We start from the raw sequence: 21,120 nt of genomic DNA, 5'->3' as shown, positions 1-21,120 counted from the left end.
TGGATTAAGTGATTTTTCTGCCTTGGCTTTCTTCCTGGGTGGAAGGTGAACTATAAGCGCAATAAAATATTTTGCCAAGGGTCTTGCCTCAAATGTTCAGCCAGCCTCGCATGAAGGGAAGAGAATCCCACTGCCCCGTCAACACCCCCCCCCGCAATTGTCATCGAGCCACTCCTTGGTGTGTGGAGTGCCTCAGGGTGCGATACTCTCCCTGATGCTTTTCAACATCTTTATGCGCCCCCTCGCCCAGCTTGTCCGGAGTTTTGGGCTGGGTTGCCATCAGTATGCCAATGACACCCAACTCTATCTGTTGATGGATGGCCATCCTGACTTGGCCCCAGACACACTGATCAGATGCTTGGAAGCTGTGGCTGGATGGTTACGTGGGAGCCGGTTGAAGTTAAATTCTTCGAAGACAGAGGTCCTCTGGCTGGGATGGGACGATATGGGATTGGGAGGGCAACTCCCATCTCTTGCGGGGGTGCAATTAGTGCCAGCACCGTCCGTTAAGAGTTTGGGTGTAATCTTTGATACCTCCCTCTCTATGGAGGCGCAGATTACAGCTATAACAAAGGCGGCATTTTTTCATCTCTGCCAAGCTAAGCAGTTGGCCCCTTATCTCTCTCGCCCTGACCTAGCCACTGTGATCCACGCGACGGACACCTCCAGACTGGATTATTGTAACTCGCTCTACGTGGGGCTGCCCTTGAGACTGACCCAGAAACTCCAGCGGGTGCAGAAAGCCACAGCGAGACTCCTTATGGGGTCTTCGCTGCGAGATCACATTCATCCGGTACTATACCAGCTGCACTGGCTCCCGGTGGAGTAGAGGATCAGGTTTAAGGTGCTGGTTTTAACCTTTAAAGCCCTGTACGGCCTAGGACCCTCGTACCTACGGGACCGCCTCTCCTAGTATGCGCCACAGAGGAACCTACGGTCTCAGGTCCTAGGCCTCAGAGAGGTTAGGCTGGCCTCAACTAGAGCCAGGGCTTTCTCGGCTGCGGCTCCAATCTGGTGGAACGCTCTGTCACAAGAGACTAGGGCCCTGCGGGACCTGACATCTTTCCGCAAGGCCTGCAAGACAGAGTTGTTCCACCAGGCCTTTGGTCAGGGCCCAGCCTGACTCCCTCCTCTGGCAACCTGCACAGAATTTTGCTTAACGGTTTCCATTACTTTGATTTTAATTAATTTTTATAATGAAATGTTTTTAGAATGTTGGATTATTTGATTGTTTGATTGTTGTTAGCCGCCCTGAGCCCGGCTTCGGCTGGGGAGGGCGGGATATAAATAAAATTTATTATTATTATTATTATTATTATTATTATTATTATTATTACCCCAACTGACAAAACAGCCTATCCCCAATAAGAGTCTCAATCCACGTTCTAGTGTTTCTCACTGTTTTATTTCACATGGTCCTTGCAGACACAAACAACTATAACACACATCCTGTTGAAACCACAGGCAAATCGATAGCTCCCATATCAGAGCTATCATGTCCGATGCACACATAATAGTTTCTGCCTTTTCACAGTCTTCGTTTTTTTAATATAAATTTATTAATTCTGAGCTGAGGGGAGGAAAAGGAACATCTCAGAAGGCTTCTCTTCTTCCTCTTCTCTCTCTCTAAAAAGCAGCAATAATTCTTCTTCCAGTTGTGAGGTCCTCTAAACATGAAGTCCCACCAAAGCAGTGATATTTCATTAACAGTGCACCACAGGGGCAAACTGCCTGGTCCTATGTCTGGAAGCTCAATCCACAACATGAGTTCTGAAGAACCCGATGCGCACAAGGACCCTATTTGGCATAATTTGGCAATTTCACAAGGAAAGGGAAGACTGTGGGATTTGCAGTTTCAGAAATCATTAGCTGAAGGCAAAGGCTACAATATCATTTGCCGGCGCGAGACGCTGAAAAGTTAGGAGAAAACCTTGCCTGCCAGGTGGAGCTAAAGGCATGAATATGAAGGTACACATTCAAACAGAAATGCGCTCTTGGGTTTTGTTTTTTGTTTTTACTGATTAGCTCAGAAAGGAAAAGCATCTTTAAACCCGAAAAGGGGTGATTCCCAAGAGATGCACAGAACGTGCCTGAAGTGTTTGCCGGAATCTATATTTGAGCAAATGAAATCCCAGAAAAAAATATAGATATATATATCGAAAGGTCTGTTGCCAAAGCATAGTAGCTTCACCGTCCAAGTGCATTTCAATGAGACTCAAAAGACAGTTGCAAGTCAGCCGATTGAAATGAACTGAGCATCTTGGCCCCCTGAAGATGCTGGATTATAATTCCCATTCTCTGTGGCCACCGGCCATGGCGGTTGGGGCCAATGGGGGTGGAGAGTTCAGCAACATCTGCATGCAACCCATTGGCTACGCCAGGCATAGCGAGTTGCACCAAGAGCGTGTGCGGAGGTGATCAATATCTCTTTTTTTTTTCCTCAAAAGGAAGGGGGGACAACCTTAGCAAACTCACTCAAAGCGACAGCAACTGAACAAATCAGTGAGCTAGGAAACACAGCTTGAGAGGCACGTCGTATACACACAGGTAAATAAAGGGCACACACACACACACACACACAACCCCAGCTGTACTCTGTGTATTGCAAGATTTGGGCAGACGATTCTGGAGTGTCATCCCAGCCTCACAAAAAGGCCACACGGTCTCTTCCTTAGACCACTTAGCAGTAAATGTTCAACTGATTACTATAAAGCTTATTTCTCCATGTAGGACCACAGGTTAGTGACCTCAGCTTAGGGGAAAGGTGTTGGGTGGGGAGAAATCAAACTTGCTTTGCTGTATTGACAGAAAAAAATCCAAGCTATTCAAATGATGTGTTTGAAGGATAGGGTAGCCAGCTTGTGAGTTGGATCTGCTCCAGGTGAGAGGAATCCTGGGCACCTTGCAGGCTTTCTCCCCTGCCAGCGTTGATGGTCCGTTGTACCATTACAAGAAAGCCATAATTTTCCTAATTAAACTCTTAAGAGCACTCCAGTAATTAGGACACTGCTGTCTTCTCCGTGCTACTGAAATCCAACGAAATTTTTGTTCTTTGCTCCTTTTACTGCCTTATAATAAAAAAGCAGTATGAAAGCGATAGCTTGTTCCATGCACGTGATAAGGAAGTGACGTGGGAGACTCTCTCCCTTTCCCCAGAACCCTTAAACAAATGAATCCAGCTTCTGTCAATTTGGCTGGGCAAAGATGCAGGAGGTTGGCCTCACTAGGTTCCATTTTTATCACACATCGAGGACAAGTAGATGGAGGCAAATTAAACAAGAGCAGGGGTTGGGGAGAGAGAGATGGTCCAAAATCCTGATTAGGTAACGACCAGTGAGTCCAGACTGGCCCACGAATTTCACAGTCAGCCAAAGAAAGAAAGAAAGAAGAAAAGGCACAGAAAGCAAAATCAAGTTAGTGCTGGGGCAAACAAACCCTGCATTATTTCCAAAATGGTGAAGCACTCAAGTCACTTAACAGTCTTCAAGCACAATCCAGCACGGAGGTCTTCGTAAAGTCCATGGAAAATCAAACCAGAGCTCCGCAAAGCCCTGAACCACGCCGTTAAGACTGTATTAAAACCAAAAAAAAAGCCAGAGAAGTGTTTTGGTTTGGCGGAAACGCGAGAGAGATTTGTGCAGGTGTGAAAGCCCAGCTATGGAAACCTCCAAGCTGGCTTTCCAACCAGTCTATCTAATCTTTGCCCTCTCTCTCTCTCTTCCACCACTTTTGACAAAGTGAAACCCTGTGAATGACAGCTGCTTGTGCAACTGCCGACTGTAAACTGTAGATAATCCACGATTGCAATGCGAGGCAGGATGAGGCCACCTCCCCTCACTTGCTGCTACCGTATGGCGTCCAAGTAATGCACTTCTGGGTACAAAGTGTTGATGAGGATAGCCAGAAGGTTTGGCCCATCGCGAAGGCAGCGGCGAGAGTCCCTGACAAATTGGGAGGCTTGGGAGATCTGCTCCTGGTATTCTGCGTACTGTTTGTTTGAAGTCATGGAATCAAGAGCACTCAGAGCCTGCAAAGATGGAAACGAGCTAATAATAATAATAATAATAATAATAATAATAATAATAATAATAATTTTATTTTTACCCTGCCCTCCCCAGCCAAAACCAGGCTCAGGGCGGCTAACACCCGATATAAAAGCAAATTGATTGAAATACAACTTAAAAACAAGATTAAAATACAACATTCAAACGTTAAAATGCAGCCTCATTTCAATGGAAACTCAAATCAAAAACTTTTTTGGGGCATGAAGATGTCAAGTCTTCACCAAACCTAACTATCTAGACTGGTCCTACATGGGCCAGGAAAAAGCCAGGGAAGTCCCCAAATAGGAGTTTCATCACAGGAGGAGAAGGGATCAAAGAAAGAGGGGGAGGGGATCAAGTTGATTCCAAGCCAAAGGCCAGGCGGAACAACTCTGTCTTACAGGCCCTGCGGAAAGAAATCAGATCCTGCAGGGCCCTGGTCTCATGAGACAGAGCGTTCCACCAGACTGGGGCCAGTGTTAAAAAGGCCCTAGCTCTGGTGGAGGCTAACCTGACTTAGAATCATAGAATCGTAGAGTTGGAAGAGACCACAAGGGCCATCGAGTCCAACCCCCTGCCAAGCAGGAAACACCATCAGAGCACTCCTGACATATGGTTGTCAAGCCTCTGCTTAAAGACCTCCAAAGATGGAGACTCCACCACACTCCTTGGCAGCAAATTCCACTGTCGAACAGCTCTTACTGTCAGGAAGTTCTTCCTAATGTTTAGGTGGAATCTTCTTTCTTGTAGTTTGGATCCATTGCTCCGTGTCCGCTTCTCTGGAGCAGCAGAAAACAACCTTTCTCCCTCCTCTATGTGACATCCTTTTATATATTTGAACATGGCTATCATATCACCCCTTAACCTCCTCTTCTCCAGGCTAAACATGCCCAGCTCCCTTAGCCGTTCCTCATAAGGCATCGTTTCCAGGCCTTTGACCATTTTGGTTGCCCTCCTCTGGACACGTTCCAGTTTGTCAATGTACTTCTTGAACTGTGGTGCCCAGAACTGGACACAGTACTCCAGGTGAGGTCTGACCAGAGCAGAATACAGTGGCACTATTACTTCCCTTGATCTAGATGCTATACTCCTATTGATGCAGCCCAGAATTGCATTGGCTTTTTTAGCTGCCGCGTCACACTGTTGGCTCATGTCAGCTTCCTTAGGGCCCGGGACCACTAGGGTGTGGCTATTTATGTACCTTAAGGACCTTACATCCACCAAGCGACACAAAGAGCATTCTTGATACAGGCACCAGATTAAACAACTCAGGGTGCGTCCAATCTACCTGCTGAGCTTTGGCAGAGAGGTGCAGCTCCACGCCAGGCCTGAGGCGGATCTGGTTCTCCACCGGAATCTGCACCAGCAGGAAGGCGGCCATGCTCCGGGCAGCGACACGAAACCTTCAACGAGAAGATGAAGAGGGAAGGGAGTTGGCAGGGATCTCCACTCTCCGTTGAAAACAGAGAAACACACGCACACAAAGAGCTCTTTCCCGACAAGTTCCACCCCAAAATATGCAGTTCCAACCCGGCTTTATTTTTGCCCTACATTTCGTCTCTGCGCGATCACTGCCAATCTCTCTCATCCTAACCTACTGGAAGGGTTATGGTGAGGATAAGAAGGGAGGCAGGAGAGAGGAGAGGGCAAGATAGAGCCTTTTCAGAGGAAAGGGTGAATCTTGGGCATCCTTTTGTCAACCTTTTGCTCTGCACTTTCTATAATAATAATAATTTATAGTAATACTAATTTATTATTTATACCCCGCCCATCTGGCTGAGTTTCCCCAGCCACTCTGGGCGGCTCCCATATCGAGCGTTAAAAACAATACAGCATTAAATATTAAAAACTTCCCTAAACAGGGCTGCCTTCAGATGTCTTTTAAAAATAAGATAGCTGTTTATTTCCTTGATATCTGATGGGAGGGAGTTCCACAGGGCAGGCACCATTTACCGGGGAATAAATTAATAACAACAACAATAATAATTAATAATAGTAGCAATAACAACAATAACAGCAATAACAACAATAATAATAATTCTTGTGCAGGTTTTGTTGTGGCCAGTATACCCTGCCCTCTTCTTCACACACTAGAGGAAGACATCAGCAGACTTTGGGAGGGAAAATAAAATTGGGTGGAGAACCGGGAGGAAACTCTCAACAACCCAACAAGGATTGGGCATGCCCCGCGGTGGCAGAACGCTGGTTGCTGTTGGTGGGAATGGAATGGAGTATCCGGGAACGGGGCAAGATTCCAGCAACGCAGCAAACCCTTCACATTGCAACATATGCAGCAGCAGCTCTTGCTTGCCTTCCAAAAAGCCCATCTTTTTATTTTATTTTATTTTATTTACTTATGTTGCAATACATATATGAAATCTTTACATAACAATACATATACAGTGGTATCTTGGGTTAAGAACTTAATTCGTTCCGGAGGTCCGTTCTTAACCTGAAACTGTTCTTAACCTTAAGCACCACTTTAGCTGATGGGGCCTCCTACTGCCGCTGTGCCGCTGGAGCCAGATTTCTGTTCTCATCCTGAAGCAAAGTTCTTAACCCAAGATACTATTTCTGGGTTAGCAGAGTCTGTAACCTGAAGCGTATGTAACCTGAAGCATTATATTCGTAAATTCACATCTTTCACATTTCATTATGTACCAACATTTATCCATTTCTTAATCCTTGCCCTGTGTCTTCCCTCCACCCATGCGTGACTTCCTCGTTATTATAACGTTATTATTGAGATTGTATTTTTGTATCTTAATAATTAAACATTCAGTCTTACATATCTGCTATCTTTTTATTCGGGCCCACCTTTCCTTAATAATCATCATAACAACAACAACCCATTTTCACCTGTTTGACAAAGGAGACTTCCTGCCCAGCCCTAGAGCACCGAGTATCCCAGAGGTGAGCCTTTCTTCAGCTAGGAGGTTCTGCCTGCCTTGCAGAGACATCAGAATGCGGACGACCGACTCCATCAGGATGGCATCGTCCTGGTCTACCTGGAGGAGGCAGAGCTGCAGGATTTTGTGCCACCAAAGGAACAACTTCGCTTCGTCCTTGGTGGAGCTTTCGGGGGAATCGTGAGGATTCGAGGGGGGGGGACAGGGAAGGGGGGAGAGACACAGACAAAACCAGACACCATTAGAAACTGCCCATCACCCCGATGTTACTTAGAATCATGGAATCATAGAATCATAGAGTTGGAAGAGACCACAAGGGCCATCGAGTCCAACCCCCTGCCAAGCAGGAAACACCATCAGAGCACTCCTGACATATGGTTGTCAAGCCTCTGCTTAAAGACCTCCAAAGAAGGAGACTCCACCACACTCCTTGGCAGCAAATTCCACTGTCGAACAGCTCTTACTGTCAGGAAGTTCTTCCTAATGTTTAGGTGGAATCTTCTTTCTTGTAGTTTGGATCCATTGCTCCGTGTCCGCTTCTCTGGAGCAGCAGAAAACAACCTTTCTCCCTCCTCTATGTGACATCATTTTATATATTTGAACATGGCTATCATATCACCCCTTAACCTCCTCTTCTCCAGGCTAAACATGCCCAGCTCCCTTAGCCGTTCCTCATAAGGCATTGTTTCCAGGCCTTTGACCATTTTGGTTGCCCTCCTCTGGACACGTTCCAGTTTGTCAGTGTCCTTCTTGAACTGTGGTGCCCAGAACTGGACACAGTACTCCAGGTGAGATCTGACCAGAGCAGAATACAGTGGCACTATTACTTCCCTTGATCTAGATGCTATACTTCCCATTAGCTGTCATCCCTCCTGCGAGAAGTACCGTATTTTTTGCTCTTTAAGACGCACCTAGTTTTTGGAGGAGGAAAACAAGGAAAAAAATATTCTGAATCTCGGAAGCCAGAACAGCAAGAGGGATCGCTGCGCAGCGAAAGCAGCAATCCCTCTTGCTGTTCTGGCTTCTGGGATAGCTGCGCAGCCTGCATTCGCCCCATAAGACGCACACACATTCCCCCTTACTTTTTAGGAGGGGAAAAGTGAGTCTTATAGAGCAAAAAATACAGTATATGCCAAAGAAAGACTGTCCTCCTTCACACGAAGCACAGTTGAAACTGCGAAACTCCCACAACGGCCGCCCAAATATTACTTGCTAAAAATTGGGAAACACAAGAACTACCAACAGTGGAAGATTGGCAGATGAAGATGATGTACTTTTCAGAGCTAGCTGACCTGCCTGGAAGAATCTGGGACCAGAAAGAAGAGAAGTTTCAAGAGGCCTGGAGGAAATTCAAGGATTATTTGAATAAATGTTGTAATATAAAAAATTAGAAATTACTTGAAAGAAACAAATAGGCCTAGGATTAAATGAAGTTATAATTAAATAAATGCGATTTAGAATGTTAAGAAAAGTGAATAAGGTGGACTATAACTGGAAACTGTTTTAGTTTAATAATGATATTGGAAAGCTGTTACTTTTAATTACAAGGAAACTCAGAAGGGAGGGATTTGAGGAAGTCAACCAAGATGTTTAAAAGGTTGGATTAGTGAAGAATTAAAGTTTGTTGTTATTGTTTATCTGTTTATTGTTCCCCTTTTTATTTTCTTTCTTTTTTCTTTTTCTGTTTTTGTGTATCATTTTGCTTTTTGATTTGTGTTATCACTGTGGAAAACCTAATAAAATTTATTTAAAAAAAATAAAACTAAAACTGCGGAACTCAGGAGTCAGCAATGGCAGCCAACGTGGATAACTTTAAAAGAGGATTAGAGAAAATCATGGAGTTGGAGAGAGCTATCGATGGCTACTAGCCTCTACAGCTGGAGGCCGCAATGTTCCAGGATATGGGTCCTATCGTTTGCTCCTGCCAAACCTTTTACATCTCCATTATATCCAAAATTCACCATTGTTCCAATCCTACTAACAATTCTAACCATTTACAATGGTTTTTAAGGTAAATTAGAAATTTTCCCCATTCCTACTGGTTTAATAAAGCTTCAAAGGAAGGTTTGGACAATTAATGAGCTGCTGCATCATCAAAGAGAACAGATTTGGACAACATCCCAGATTGGAACGGAATCAGAGGAAGCCGAGCTGATAAAAAGACAGTTGGAAAAAAAATATATTAACAAAGCCGTATTCGGCGGATGAAAGTATATGATGTTAGACATGAATTAGAATCACCGGCCCAGGGACAAAGAATTATGAAGCGTCAAAATCGAGTTGTGGAAAATATGGAAACAACGAGGAGAAGCAGGACTAAGATGTGGAGATATGCTTCAGAGATCCAGACCGTGGGGCGCTCCGAGAAATTAATAAATACAATTTGGACTATAATTTGATCTTTTTATTTTAGTTTTTTATTTTAATAGAAGTATTATGACTGGATATATTAATTGTATGTTTTTTATTGGAAAATCAATAAAAATGATAGAAATTTCCCCCATTCCTTATTAAAACTTTGGTCTTCCTGATTTCTGATTCTTCTGGTCATTTTTGCCATTTCGGTATAATCCATCAATTTAATCTGCCATATATTTGCAGACAGATGGGCGGTGTCTCTCTCAACCTGGAGGTGTCAGGGATTTCATCTAAAACCTTTCAATTGTGTCCTGACACTGAGCTATGGCCCTTTCCCTAAAAAAAAGGCAAGGTTCTAGTCTTCAGTGTTGTGATTTAAATAGAAGATGATTCAACCTAAATGGTTCTCCCAGGTTTCAGGCAGTGATAGTGGCTCCCAGTTCTACCTGGGAGAAGTCAGGAACTAAACCCCGGATCTTCTGCATGCAAGAGGCATCCCCACAAACAATTGACTGCATTTTGCATAGCCAGGAGTGCAGGCAGACAGTTTCCTGAGTCCATCCATCTCTGATCTAGCTACAAGGAGTTTAAACATGATCACTGCCCTGCAATTTACCAACAGAAACCGCACGGCTCTGAGCCACGAGGGCGAACTTCCCCTGCTGGCTATTTTTTAAAGGCTTCCAAAAATAACCCCGTCTCCGCCAAAGCCACACTTTCCAAGGCGAAGCACCAGCGCGTGACTGCTGGCCTCACTCACAGCTGGGCTAAATGATGGAGCAATTCTGACGGAACCACAGGCAGGATTAAATGTCTCCCTTGTTCATCCTTTGTCCGTCCCAGTCGCCCTCTGGGGATTTAAAGCTTGTGCGGTTAAGCACTCGCTATTTGAGCTCTTAAAAGGCTCCCCAAATTCCGGTTTCATTCAGGTGTCACAAGAAAGCTGCAGAGATAGCACAGGATAGTGCGCACCCCGGAAATGATCTCTTTCAGCTTCTGCCTTCTGGACGAAGGTAAAAAGGTAAAAAGGTAAACGGACCCCTCACCATTAGGTCCAGTCGTGACAGACTGTGGGGTTGCCGCGCTCATCTTCAGCTTCCGGGTCATGTGGCCAGCATGACTAAGCCGCTTCTGGCGAAACCAGCGCAGCACACGGAAACGCCGTTTACCTTCCCGCCAGAGCGGTACCTATTTATCTACTTGCACTTTGACGTGCTTTCGAACTGCTAGGTTGGCAGGAGCAGGGACCGAGCAATGGGAGCTCACTCCGTCATGGGGATTCGAACCACCGACCTTCTGATCGGCAAGTCCTAGGCTCTGTGGTTTAACCCACAGCACCACCCGCGTCCCTGTAAACAGAGCATTGGGAGCTCACCCTGTCGCGGGGATTCAAACCGCCGACCTTCTGATCGGCATGTCCTAGGCTCTGTGGTTTAGACCACAGCGCCACCCGTGTCCCTCTGGAAGAGAAGGTACAAGGTTATAAAGACTAGGACTAGCCACCTGAGAAACAGTTTCTATCCAAATGCGATTTTGGTTTTAAACGCAGTGTAAGGTAGTCTCTATGGGAGTATACTGTATTTAATTATGGGGTATCAGAGTTTTTAGGGGGTCAACCAGGCTGGGATAGCTGGGATAGCAGGCTTATTGGTTTTTGCATGTCTGATGTAGATTTTTTCAATTTTGTTGTTCTGTATGGGAGAATGACAATAAAGATTATCGTATTGTATCGTAAGGAAAGATTATCCCCATTTCGCAGAGATAACCAGGGTGGAAGTGGGAGAGACGTGCCCATTTTGGAGAGGGTCCTTAAATCCGACTCAAAGAAGGGACAAACAGCTAAACGGTTTTGGTCCTGCATACCTGAAGGAGCGTTTCCACCCCCATCGTTCAGTGCGGACACTGCAGTCCAGCTCCAAATGCCTTCTGGCGGTTCCCTCACTGCAAGAAGTGAGGTTACAGGGAACCAGTCAGAGGGCCTTCTCGGTGGTGGCGCCCTCCCCGTGGAATGTTGACTATCAGTGAGCATTTTGGAAGGCCCAAAGAGAAGAATTTGCCTGGCAACGGGTAGCCAAGGTGAGAAGTCCTGCCCCAAACATCTGTCCTCATCTCCCTCCCAACCACAAGATGTCTGTACCTGGGGAACACCTGTTCCAGCCACTTGCTCAAAGTCAGCACCACTTTCATTTCATTTTCCAGCGTCTGCTTCGTATTCAACTGCTGCAGAGCGTAGACGTAAAGGGTTAGGTAGCCGCCTAGCGAAAGGCACTCCTGCAGGAAGTCTTCGGCCGTGAGTTCGGGGACCTGGAGGGAGGCCACAATCGGCCCCCAGCCCAAATCCTGACTGAGTGGAGAATCTTTGTACAAAGAGGGAGTTGTGGGTGGGAAGAGAGAGAAGGAGAGGAAGCACTGTTAGTGGTCAGAAGACCCAAATGAGCCAGAGCTCAGAGATGTTCCTTTAATTCCAAAGCAGTTCCTTCAAATCTGTAAATATCCATGAGAACCCATAGAGGCAAAAGGAGCACAAAATATAGTATGAACAGGGCCAAATGGCACCCCAAAAGGGTCAAATCCGCACCCCGGATAAACCGCCTCTCTAAAAACAGTACAATTTCACCGTATTTTTCGCTCCATAAGACGCACCTTTTCCCTCCTAAAAAGTAAGGGGAAATGTTTTTGCGTCTTATGGAGCGAATGCATATGGGAGAGACATGTTTTTGTTGCAGCTGGGGCAGCTGGAGGAGTCTGGTTGTGGCTGCTGCACGTGAACCACGACATTTCTTCTCTCTGCGCTCCTTATGTAGATAAACTTGAAAAATATGGATGTGAAGCAGGCAGCTGAGGGGATATTTCACTACCCAGGGGATGAATCCTCAGTGCTTCACACAATTATTTGCTCCTCCCCCATGGTAGGCAGAATCAGACTAAATTATTCACTTTCCCCCTGCATATTTACCGTATTTTTCGCTCCATAAGACACACCTAGTTTTTAGAGGGGGAATGCCAGGGGGAAAAATATTCTTTAAAGGCAGCGCTGAGCAAGGCCTGTATGCATCCCAGGCTCTGCTCAGCGCTCCCTTTCACAAGCCGCATGGAGCGCGTTTGCGATGCTTGCAGGCTTTTCCCCGAGGAGGGAGAAAGCCCCCAAGAGCTCTCTTTAAAGAGAGCACGGCTTTTGTGGGAGGTGGGGGAAGGGACAACGGGCAGCCCCTCAGTCTCTTCCCCCACCTCGCAGAAAAGCCCCCAAGAGCAGCACTCCCTTTAAAGGATGGGCTGCCCTTCTCCCTCCTCAGGGAAAAGCCTCCCCTGTCAGCATCGCCCTTGAGCCAGTGCCACCAACAGGACTCATCCACTTCAGCCCCGACTGGGCTAGGCGAGCTGGGTAGCACTTCCAGAGACCACATTCAGCACAGGAACAGGTCAAAGTGCTGTGGACTCACAGCTTAGTGAGCACCGGATTCACTTCCACAAGTGGACAGTCGTCGTCACAGCAGAGTCCAGCAGAGTCCAGCAGAGTATATAAACAACTCGGAGAGCAGCTCTGTAGAGTATCTTCTTTATTCTATCTACAACTATTATACAACTATATACAGAGCTAAATAGGTCTAAGCATAAAGAATGCACTGAGTGTCTGCAGCTGCTCTTAGCAGCAACCTTATCTAAACACACGATCTCTAACACTCAGTCTCTCTCTCTCCGACTGACTGACTGACTGACTGACCGACTCACTCACTGACCGACTCTTTGATGTGGTGCTGGAGCAGAATAAGTAGAGAGCAGAACACGCCTCCTCCTCTCTGCAGAATCAGCAGACTCCTCAGGAGATTCTTGGATATGGGAGGGGTGAAATCTCCTCAGCAAGCACCGAACAGAGAGCGCAGAGAGAAGAAACGCCACGGGGCATCTGCAGCAGCACAACTGGACTCCTCCATCTGCCCCAGCTGCAACAAAACATGTCTCTCCCATATTGGTCTCTACAGCCACGGCAGGCCTTGTAACCTTCCAACAGTTTGACCTCAACCCACAAAGGCATACTCTTCTATTGTCTCCTGAGACAGATGGGCGCCAGCTACAATCATGGTAACATAAGGACTAGAAGCTTGGCTTTTTGTTCGAATACTTAGGTTCTTGGGATGCTGAAACCTGTACACTTACAACAACAGCCAGGTCCTTTCCAACGCTTCAGTTCTATGATTCTGTGAGGTATCGTCACAAAGGCAGAAGTCCTTGCGCTAACACAGCCCTTCTCAACCGGTGGGTCCCCAGATGTTGTTGAACTACAACTCCCATCACCCCTAGCTACCAAGGCCAGAGCTCAGGGATGATGGGAGTTGTAGTCCAACAACATCTGGGGACCCACAGGTTGGGAACCACTGCGCTAACAGGACAGCTTCACTGGGTGCAAACCGCCATCCCTAGACAGACAGGCAGGGCCACCCTGAGTCGACAGTGAGTCACAAGGAAGGATAGTCAAAAGCCTTCTTCTCCATAGCTGTCAACTTACAGATTTGAAAGTAAGGGATTTTCCAAGCACAGCTATGTTCGACTTCTGAGCCCCTCCGAGCCAAAGGCAGAAAGCCCAGCCAGCAGCCAAATGAAGCCTCAAGCGGTGGTTCCCACCACACAGCAACCCGGCAAAGGGGATGCAGCAAGGGAAACCACTGTCACCTCTCTGCTGGGAAGCGCTGAGCAAAGGTGAGTCCCCAGGCAACACGGCCGATTTGATCAGCACAATGCATGCAAGCTCCACCCCCCGTCGTTCTTAGACTCCTTATTGGGTGAGCAACGCAGCCAAGCAACACAGATGGAGCCTCCCTCCTCCCTGGCCGGCAGGGAGGGAGGGAGAGGAGCTGCTTCCTTTGAAACTTGGGAAATTTAAGGGACATCATCAATAAGGGACAGCAGCGGGACACGGCGCTGGGATAAGGGAATTCCCGCCAAATAAGGGGCGGTTGACAGCTATGTTCCTCTTTCTCACCTTCGTTAAAATAGGCCGTGACGCAGGCTTCCGTGGTCTCGGCCATGTGCCGGACCGACGCCAGACTCTGGCACGCAGCTGTTAAGAGAGGCATCACCCCTAAGCCATGCACGGCACCGTCGATCCAGCCGCGCAGACTGACGCACAGAGACTCTCCCGTGGCGACGCTGGCGTTATTCATCATCGTCAGGGCTTCTGTGAAAAGGCTGCTTAAGGCCAGATGGCGAGAGTGCATGTCCGTGTCTGCAAAGGCAGCAAGCAAAACGGTTTGTATTTATTTTAATTTAAAAAAAAATCAAGCAAAAGATTTGAAATCACAGGAAGGAAAGAGGAAGGGTGGCTTTTTTGCATAAAGCACTGGGCTGAGATTCATGAGATTTTTTTTTTTAAAAAAAATATTAATTTAAATTACACACATATACAGTGGTACCTCGGGTTAAGTACTTAATTCGCTCTGGAGATCCGTTCTTAACCTGAAACTGTTCTTAACTTGAAGCACCACTTTAGCTAATGGGGCCTCCCGCTGCCGCCGTGCTGCCGGAGCACGATTTCTGTTCTCATCCTGAAGCAAAGTTCTTAACCCGAGGTACTATTTCTGTGTTAGCGGAGTCTGTAACCAGAAAGCATATGTAACCTGAGGTACCACTGTACAAAGAATTTACCATCTCATACTACAAAAAGAAAATTAAAGAAAAAACAATTAAGAAGAAGAGATTACAGAAGAAAAGAAAAAGCAGATTTGCTTACATAAAAATACTTAATCTTCCTAATTAATACTTAAATAAACACTTAAATAAAAAAGACTTCTGACAAAACGAGTCTTTCAATCATTCTCATTGTACTGTTTATACTTTCATCGTTTTCCCCACACAGTTTTATATTCTTTAGTATTGTTCTCCACAAACGGAGATTCATGAGATCTAGCGCTCTGACAGCACTGGTGAAAAACAGCTCCGCTGAACCCCAGTACTGCAAAACGAGCAGAAATTATTTGAATTTCTAGTTCACCCCCCCCCATCAACTTCTGAAGATGCCATCTTGCTCAGTACAGTGGAACCTTGCTTCTCAAATGCCTTGGCACTCAAACATTTTGGTTCCCAAACACTAAAAACCCAGAAGTAAGTGTTTCTGTTTTTGATGTATTTTTAATCTTAGTTGGAAGCCGCCCAGAGTGGCTGGGGAAGCCCAGCCAGATGGACTGGGTACAAATAATAAATTATTATTATTATTATTATTATTGAACATTTTTCGGAAGCAGAACGTCTGATGCTGCTGTCAGCTATTGTTTCTGGGTCGCCTGCACCAATCGGAAGCCACACCTTGGTTTTCAAATGTTTTGGAAGTCTAACGGACTTCCAGAACGGATTACGTTCAAGAACCAAGGTACCACTGTACTACCAATAACGGGAGGACTCCATGTATGTACCAGGTTTGCCACCGGAGACCCTTAAAGTTGGGGTGCGAGGCCTTTTCTGTAGCAGCCTTATTTCTCTAGAAGTTCCTCCAAAATGTCTGCCTGGCCTCACTTCTGTTAAATCTTAAAATAGGGGAGGCTAACCTGCCATATGGGACACGGGTGGCACTGTGGGTTAAATCACAGAGCCTAGGACCTGCCGATCAGAAGGTCGGCGGTTCAAATCCCTGCAACGGGGTGAGCTCCCGTTGCTCGGTCCCAGCTCCTGCCAACCTAGCAGTTCAAAAGCACATCAAAGTGCAAGTAGATAAATAGGTACCGCTCCGGCAGGAAGGTAAACGGCGTTTCCGTGCGCTGCTCTGGTTCGCCAGAAGCGGCTTAGTCATGCTGGCCACATGACCCGGAAGCTGTACGCCGGCTCCCTCGGCCAATAAAGCGAGATGAGCGCCGCAACCCCAGAGTCGGCCACAACTGGACCTAATGGTCAGGAGTCCCTTTAACCTGCCATATACAGCCCTTCCCAAAAGATTTGCGTACCTCCCCTAAACCTCCCCCCCCCAATCCATTAAAATGTTTATTTTTTATTTTAAAAATGACACACCATAGGTTCCTCTCTGCAATACCGTGTCCCCAAAAATGGGGCCACAGGACCATGAAAATGTGGCCTTGGAAACTTTGTACTGATACCTCGCAGCAGGAGACTATTTAAGGTCTGAAGCTGCCCCAAATGTGTCCTTTTTTACTTCACTGAATAAGAAAAATGGTTTTAAATGCTGTAGCTGGTGGGAAAGTGTTTTGAGGCAGCCTTGAAATATGTCATTCTTGCCAAGCCCACTTTGCACTTTGGCCCCCAGAGGGCTGTCCGTGAGTTAATGTGGCCCTCAGCCCCCCTAAAAAGGCAATTCAACCATTTTAAAGGTTTGTTTTTAAAAGCTATTTGTTCCAAGCTGTAGTGGTTCTAGGGGTTGCTCGTGCGTAAGCCGGTGCAAACACCTGGCTGGGTTGCCTGAGTGAACCTTTTCAACCCGTGGCTGTCTCAATCGCTGGCAGAATCCATCAGTGGGCGTTTCTTAAACTTCTTCCAGCAAAGAAGCTCTTTGACGCCTAGTCTCCTCCTACTCTCTCTGCGCGAAAGCCTTCTGCGCAAGCAGGGCGTAGGCAGCGGAGGACCCCTACTCTCCCCGCTGGTCCCCGGCAAGGAGTCATGGGACCGCCTCGCCGCTTCCCCCACCTGCCCCCCTTCTCCACTGGTGCTACGCTGATTCTCTTCCCCAGAAGATGGGCTGCCTCTCCCAATCCCGGGACGCTCTCTGGAATCCCTCTGGATTTTGCTCTCTCCCTCCAGCACTGATGGCAGTTCCCTGACACAAGCTGTGCTCTATTAAGAGTGCAGTGAACTGGGTTTTTAAAACCCGCTGCTGTTTTGTTTTGAAGTTTTCCTAATTGGATTGGTTTGTTTTTTATTTTGAAAACAGTCTGACGGTTTCAATTATCTTCCATACGTCGCCAGGCTTTGCCCTGAAAGGCAACAGAGATGTGCTCCACATGAAACGGGTGATCAGCCACGCAGTTACAGCCCAAAGGACATAAAAAGGGGTCAGCAGGATTGGACCAAAGATCCTGAGATCATAAGAAGGGCATGCTGGATCAGGCCAGCAACCCATCTAGTCCAGTGTCCTGTTCTTAAATTTCTTTTTTTTTTAAATATAATTTTATTTAACATAATTATTACAAAATATAAGCAAAATATTGCAAATACATACATACATACAGTGGTGCCCCGCAAGACGAATGCCTCGTAAGACGGAAAACCCGCAAGACGAAAGGGTTTTCCGTCTGCAGAGGCGCTTCGCAAGACGAATTTCCCTATGGGCTTGCTTCGCAAGACGAAAAATGACGAAAAAATTTGAATTTTTTTTTCCCCGCTCCAAAACCCCTTATTTTGAATCGCTAAGCTGCTAAAAGCATTTTAGCAGCAAAACCGCTAATCTCCCAAGCGTTAAAATGCCGTTTTTAGCTCTTAAAATGTCAATAGCGCTAATAGCGCTACTCCGTCAATGGGCTTGCTTCGCAAGATGAAAAAACCGCAAGACGAAAAGACCTGCGGAACGGATTCTTTTCATCTTGCGAGGCACCACTGTATTTCAAATAAACACACACATATAAAAAAAGAACAAAAATGAAGAAAGGAAGAAAATAAAGAAAAAATAAGGAGAAAAAGAAGAAGAAAAGTTGGAAGAATTTCTTCCAAATTTATTCTACAAATATCTCAATACTAAAATTTCACTGATTGACTTCCATCGCTTACACTGCACTTCCTATATACATTTAAAGCAAGATTGCATCTGTCATTCCACATTTCCCCCATACAATCTCATACAAATATTCTAAGCAATAAGTTTTCTAAATCTTTCATAAATCTACTCTTAAATTTCAAGTGACATATAGACCACCACCCTTCTCTCTGCAACTCCACAAGCTACACACACACACACACACACACACACACACCAACCTGGAGGGTTAAAGATGGTAATATCATCCAACAGCTTTGACATCTCTTGCTCCAGAGAAGGAAGGGTTATCTTCCCATTTTGCTCCAGGATGCTGAGGAAATGGACGACCTGGCGAATGTAAGCCCTGCATTTGAGGGTTGCATCCTAGGAAAAGCCAAGGGTGAAAAGGTTAGCTCATCACCTCCCCGTTTTTCACAGGAGCTGCTCTAAATTTATTTGTTTAGTAAAATTCATACATCGCTTAATTCTAAGCGCATACAGTGGTACCTCTGGTTATGCACTTAATTCGCTCCGGAGGTCCATTCTTAACCCGAAACTGTTCTTAACCTGAAGCACCACTTTAGCTAATGGGGCCTCCTGCTGCCGCTGCACCGCCAGAGCACGATTTCTGTTCTCATCCTGAAGCAAAGTTCTTAACCCGAGGTACTATTTCTGGGTTAGCGGAGTCTGTAACCTGAAGCGTATGTAACCTGAAGCGTATGTAACCCGAAGTACCACTGTATATTAAAGCTTCAAAGCGGTTTCCAAAAAAAGGTAAAAATACTAATAAGAACAACTAACAGCAACAACTTAATACTTTCTATAATTTAGATTAACAATACAGTTGTGCCTCGGATCTTGAACACTTTGGCTCCCAAACGATTGAAACCCAGAAGTGAGTGTTCCGGTTTCCGAATGATTTTCGGAAGCCGAACGTCTGGTGCAGCTTCCGATTGGCTGCAGGAACGTTCTGCAGCAATCGGAAGCTGTGCCTTAGTTTTCGAATGGTTCCAGGAGTCAAATGGACTACCGGAACGCATTCTGTTTGAAAACCAAGGTAAGGCTACAGATTTATTTATTTATTTTAAAACCCAGATTAAAACTTGCACCATCCCTGGGTAGCCGAGCCTAAACAAAAATGTTTCTATTATTTTTTATTTTGCTTAAAATGTATATAGGAAGTGCAGTGTAAGCAATGGAAGTCAAACAATGAAATTTTATTAATAGTTTCATATTGAGATATTTGTAGAATAAATTTGGAAGAAATTCTTCCAACTTTTCTGCTTTTTTCTTTCTATTTCTTCTTCTTATTTCTTTTCTTCTTTTTTATATGTGTGCTTATCTGAAATATATATAGATGTATGGATGTATTTGCTACATTAGCTTATATTTTGTAAGAATTATGTTAAATAAATAAATAAATACATTATTAAAGTTTTTAAAAAAATGTTTCTAGCAGACGCCGAAATGTGACGGTGCCTGCTTGATGTTAGTAGTCCGGGAGTTTGAAAGTTTAGTCATTGCGACTAAAAGATTGAGCCCTTACAAATGCAGAATGGCATTAAAGCAGAGACATCACCTTGACAACAAAGATCCGTATAATTAAAGCTATGGTTTTGCCAATAGTGGTGTATGGAAGTGAGAGCTGGACCATAAAGAAGGCTGATCGTCGAAGAATTGGTGCTTTTGAATTATGGTGCTGGAGGAGACTCTTGAGAGTCCCGTGGACTGCAAGAAGATGAAACCTCTCCAATCTCAAGGAAATCAGCCCACTGGAAGGACAGATCCTGAAGCTGAGGCTCCAATACTTTGGCCACCTCATGAGAAAGAAGAGAAGACTCCCTGGAAAAGACCCTGATGTTGGGAAAGATGGAGGGCACAAGGAGAAGGGGACGACAGAGGACGAGATGGTTGGACAGTGTTCTTGAAGCTACCAGCATGAGTTTGATCAAAGTGCGGGAGGCAGTGGAAGACAGGAGTGCCTGGTGTGCTCTGGTCCAGGGGGTCACAAAGAGTCGGACACGACTAAACAACAACAACTAAAAGGTTGAGCCCTATAAATGCAAAATGGCATTTTGTGGCACCTGTAGGTGCTAATGTAGCTGATTTAAGCTGGTAAGTAGGCGCCTATGGGATGAGGCGATCTCGTAGCACAGAACCCACAAGGTGGAGCGTCTCCCCACCAGGAGCAGATTTAGGGGATCAGGGCTGGTTTGGTTGCAGAGCCTTGGGGAAGCCGCAGCTATGAAGTAGAATGGACGGCGAGAGGCAGTGAGGGGAGCCAAATTTCGGACTCACACAGGGCGCTGCTGATTTTGAGACCCCAAATTCTGCCGCTGTCCCCCCCCCCCCCCCCCCCGGGAAGGGCTGTCCTTACCAGATGCATGTGGCTGTCGGAGGAGGCGCCGAAGCCGGCTGACGCCTTCAGCAGCTTGACGATCAGCTCAGCTGCCGGCTCCTTGGCCAGGATGATAGATGGAGGATAGTGGGTGTTGAAGTAGCCGATGATGCTCTGATAGGACAAAACGCTGACGTGCTGCCAAGGGAGGGAGCTGGTCTGGCCGAGGAGGTTCAGCAGCGGAGACTCCTGACGTTTGGGGGGGAAATGGAGATCTCGTTCATGGTTCAACCAACCAAAGCACCATACTTCAGCTACTCTTTACTGGGTGGCGCTGTGGGTTAAACCACAGAGCCTAGGGCTTGCCGATCAGAAGGTCGGTGGTTCGAATCCCCGCAACAGGGTGAGCTCCCGTTGCTCGGTCCCTGCTCCTGCCAACCTAGCAGTTCGAAAGCATGCTGGTGCAAGTAGATAAATTGGTACCACTCCGGCGGGAAGGTAAACGGCGTTTCCGTGCGCTGCTCTGTTTTGCCAGAAGCAGCTTAGTCATGTTGACCACATGACCCGGAAGCTGTACGCCGGCTCCCTCGGCCAATAAAGCGAGATGAGCACCGCAACCCCAGAGTCAGTCACAACTGGACCTAATGATCAGAGGTCCCTTTACCTTTAACCTTTACTCAGAGCAGACCTCCTGAAATCAGTGGGCCTAAGGTTGATGTGGGGATTTACTTCAATGGGTATAGATCAGAACACCACAACCCATATATGAAAAGGAAGTCTTCTTTGCCCCTAATAGCATCCTTG

At 46.2% G+C, this 21,120-nt stretch overlaps 1 protein-coding gene across 1 annotated transcript in view; it reads right to left on the bottom strand.

The window, feature by feature from the left end:
* Nucleotides 1-1,383: 1,383 nt before the first annotated feature.
* EPG5 (ectopic P-granules 5 autophagy tethering factor) overlaps nucleotides 1,384-21,120 on the bottom strand; it is a 94,712-nt gene continuing 74,975 nt past the window's right edge. Inside the window, exons 38-44 of the mRNA XM_083402591.1 lie at nucleotides 20,356-20,565; nucleotides 18,218-18,362; nucleotides 14,289-14,531; nucleotides 11,448-11,667; nucleotides 6,903-7,118; nucleotides 5,332-5,446; nucleotides 1,384-4,027 (exon numbers count right to left, since the gene is read on the bottom strand). Of these exons, the coding sequence (XP_083258717.1) occupies nucleotides 3,845-4,027; nucleotides 5,332-5,446; nucleotides 6,903-7,118; nucleotides 11,448-11,667; nucleotides 14,289-14,531; nucleotides 18,218-18,362; nucleotides 20,356-20,565 (1,332 nt within the window). The 3' untranslated portion in view covers nucleotides 1,384-3,844. The remainder of the gene's footprint in view (nucleotides 4,028-5,331; nucleotides 5,447-6,902; nucleotides 7,119-11,447; nucleotides 11,668-14,288; nucleotides 14,532-18,217; nucleotides 18,363-20,355; nucleotides 20,566-21,120) is intronic.

This window comes from Podarcis tiliguerta (assembly GCF_965153285.1).
Source record: "Podarcis tiliguerta genome assembly, chromosome: 11".
Taxonomy (NCBI): Eukaryota; Metazoa; Chordata; class Lepidosauria; order Squamata; family Lacertidae; genus Podarcis; species Podarcis tiliguerta.
This window is presented reverse-complemented; position numbering and strand designations above follow the sequence as displayed.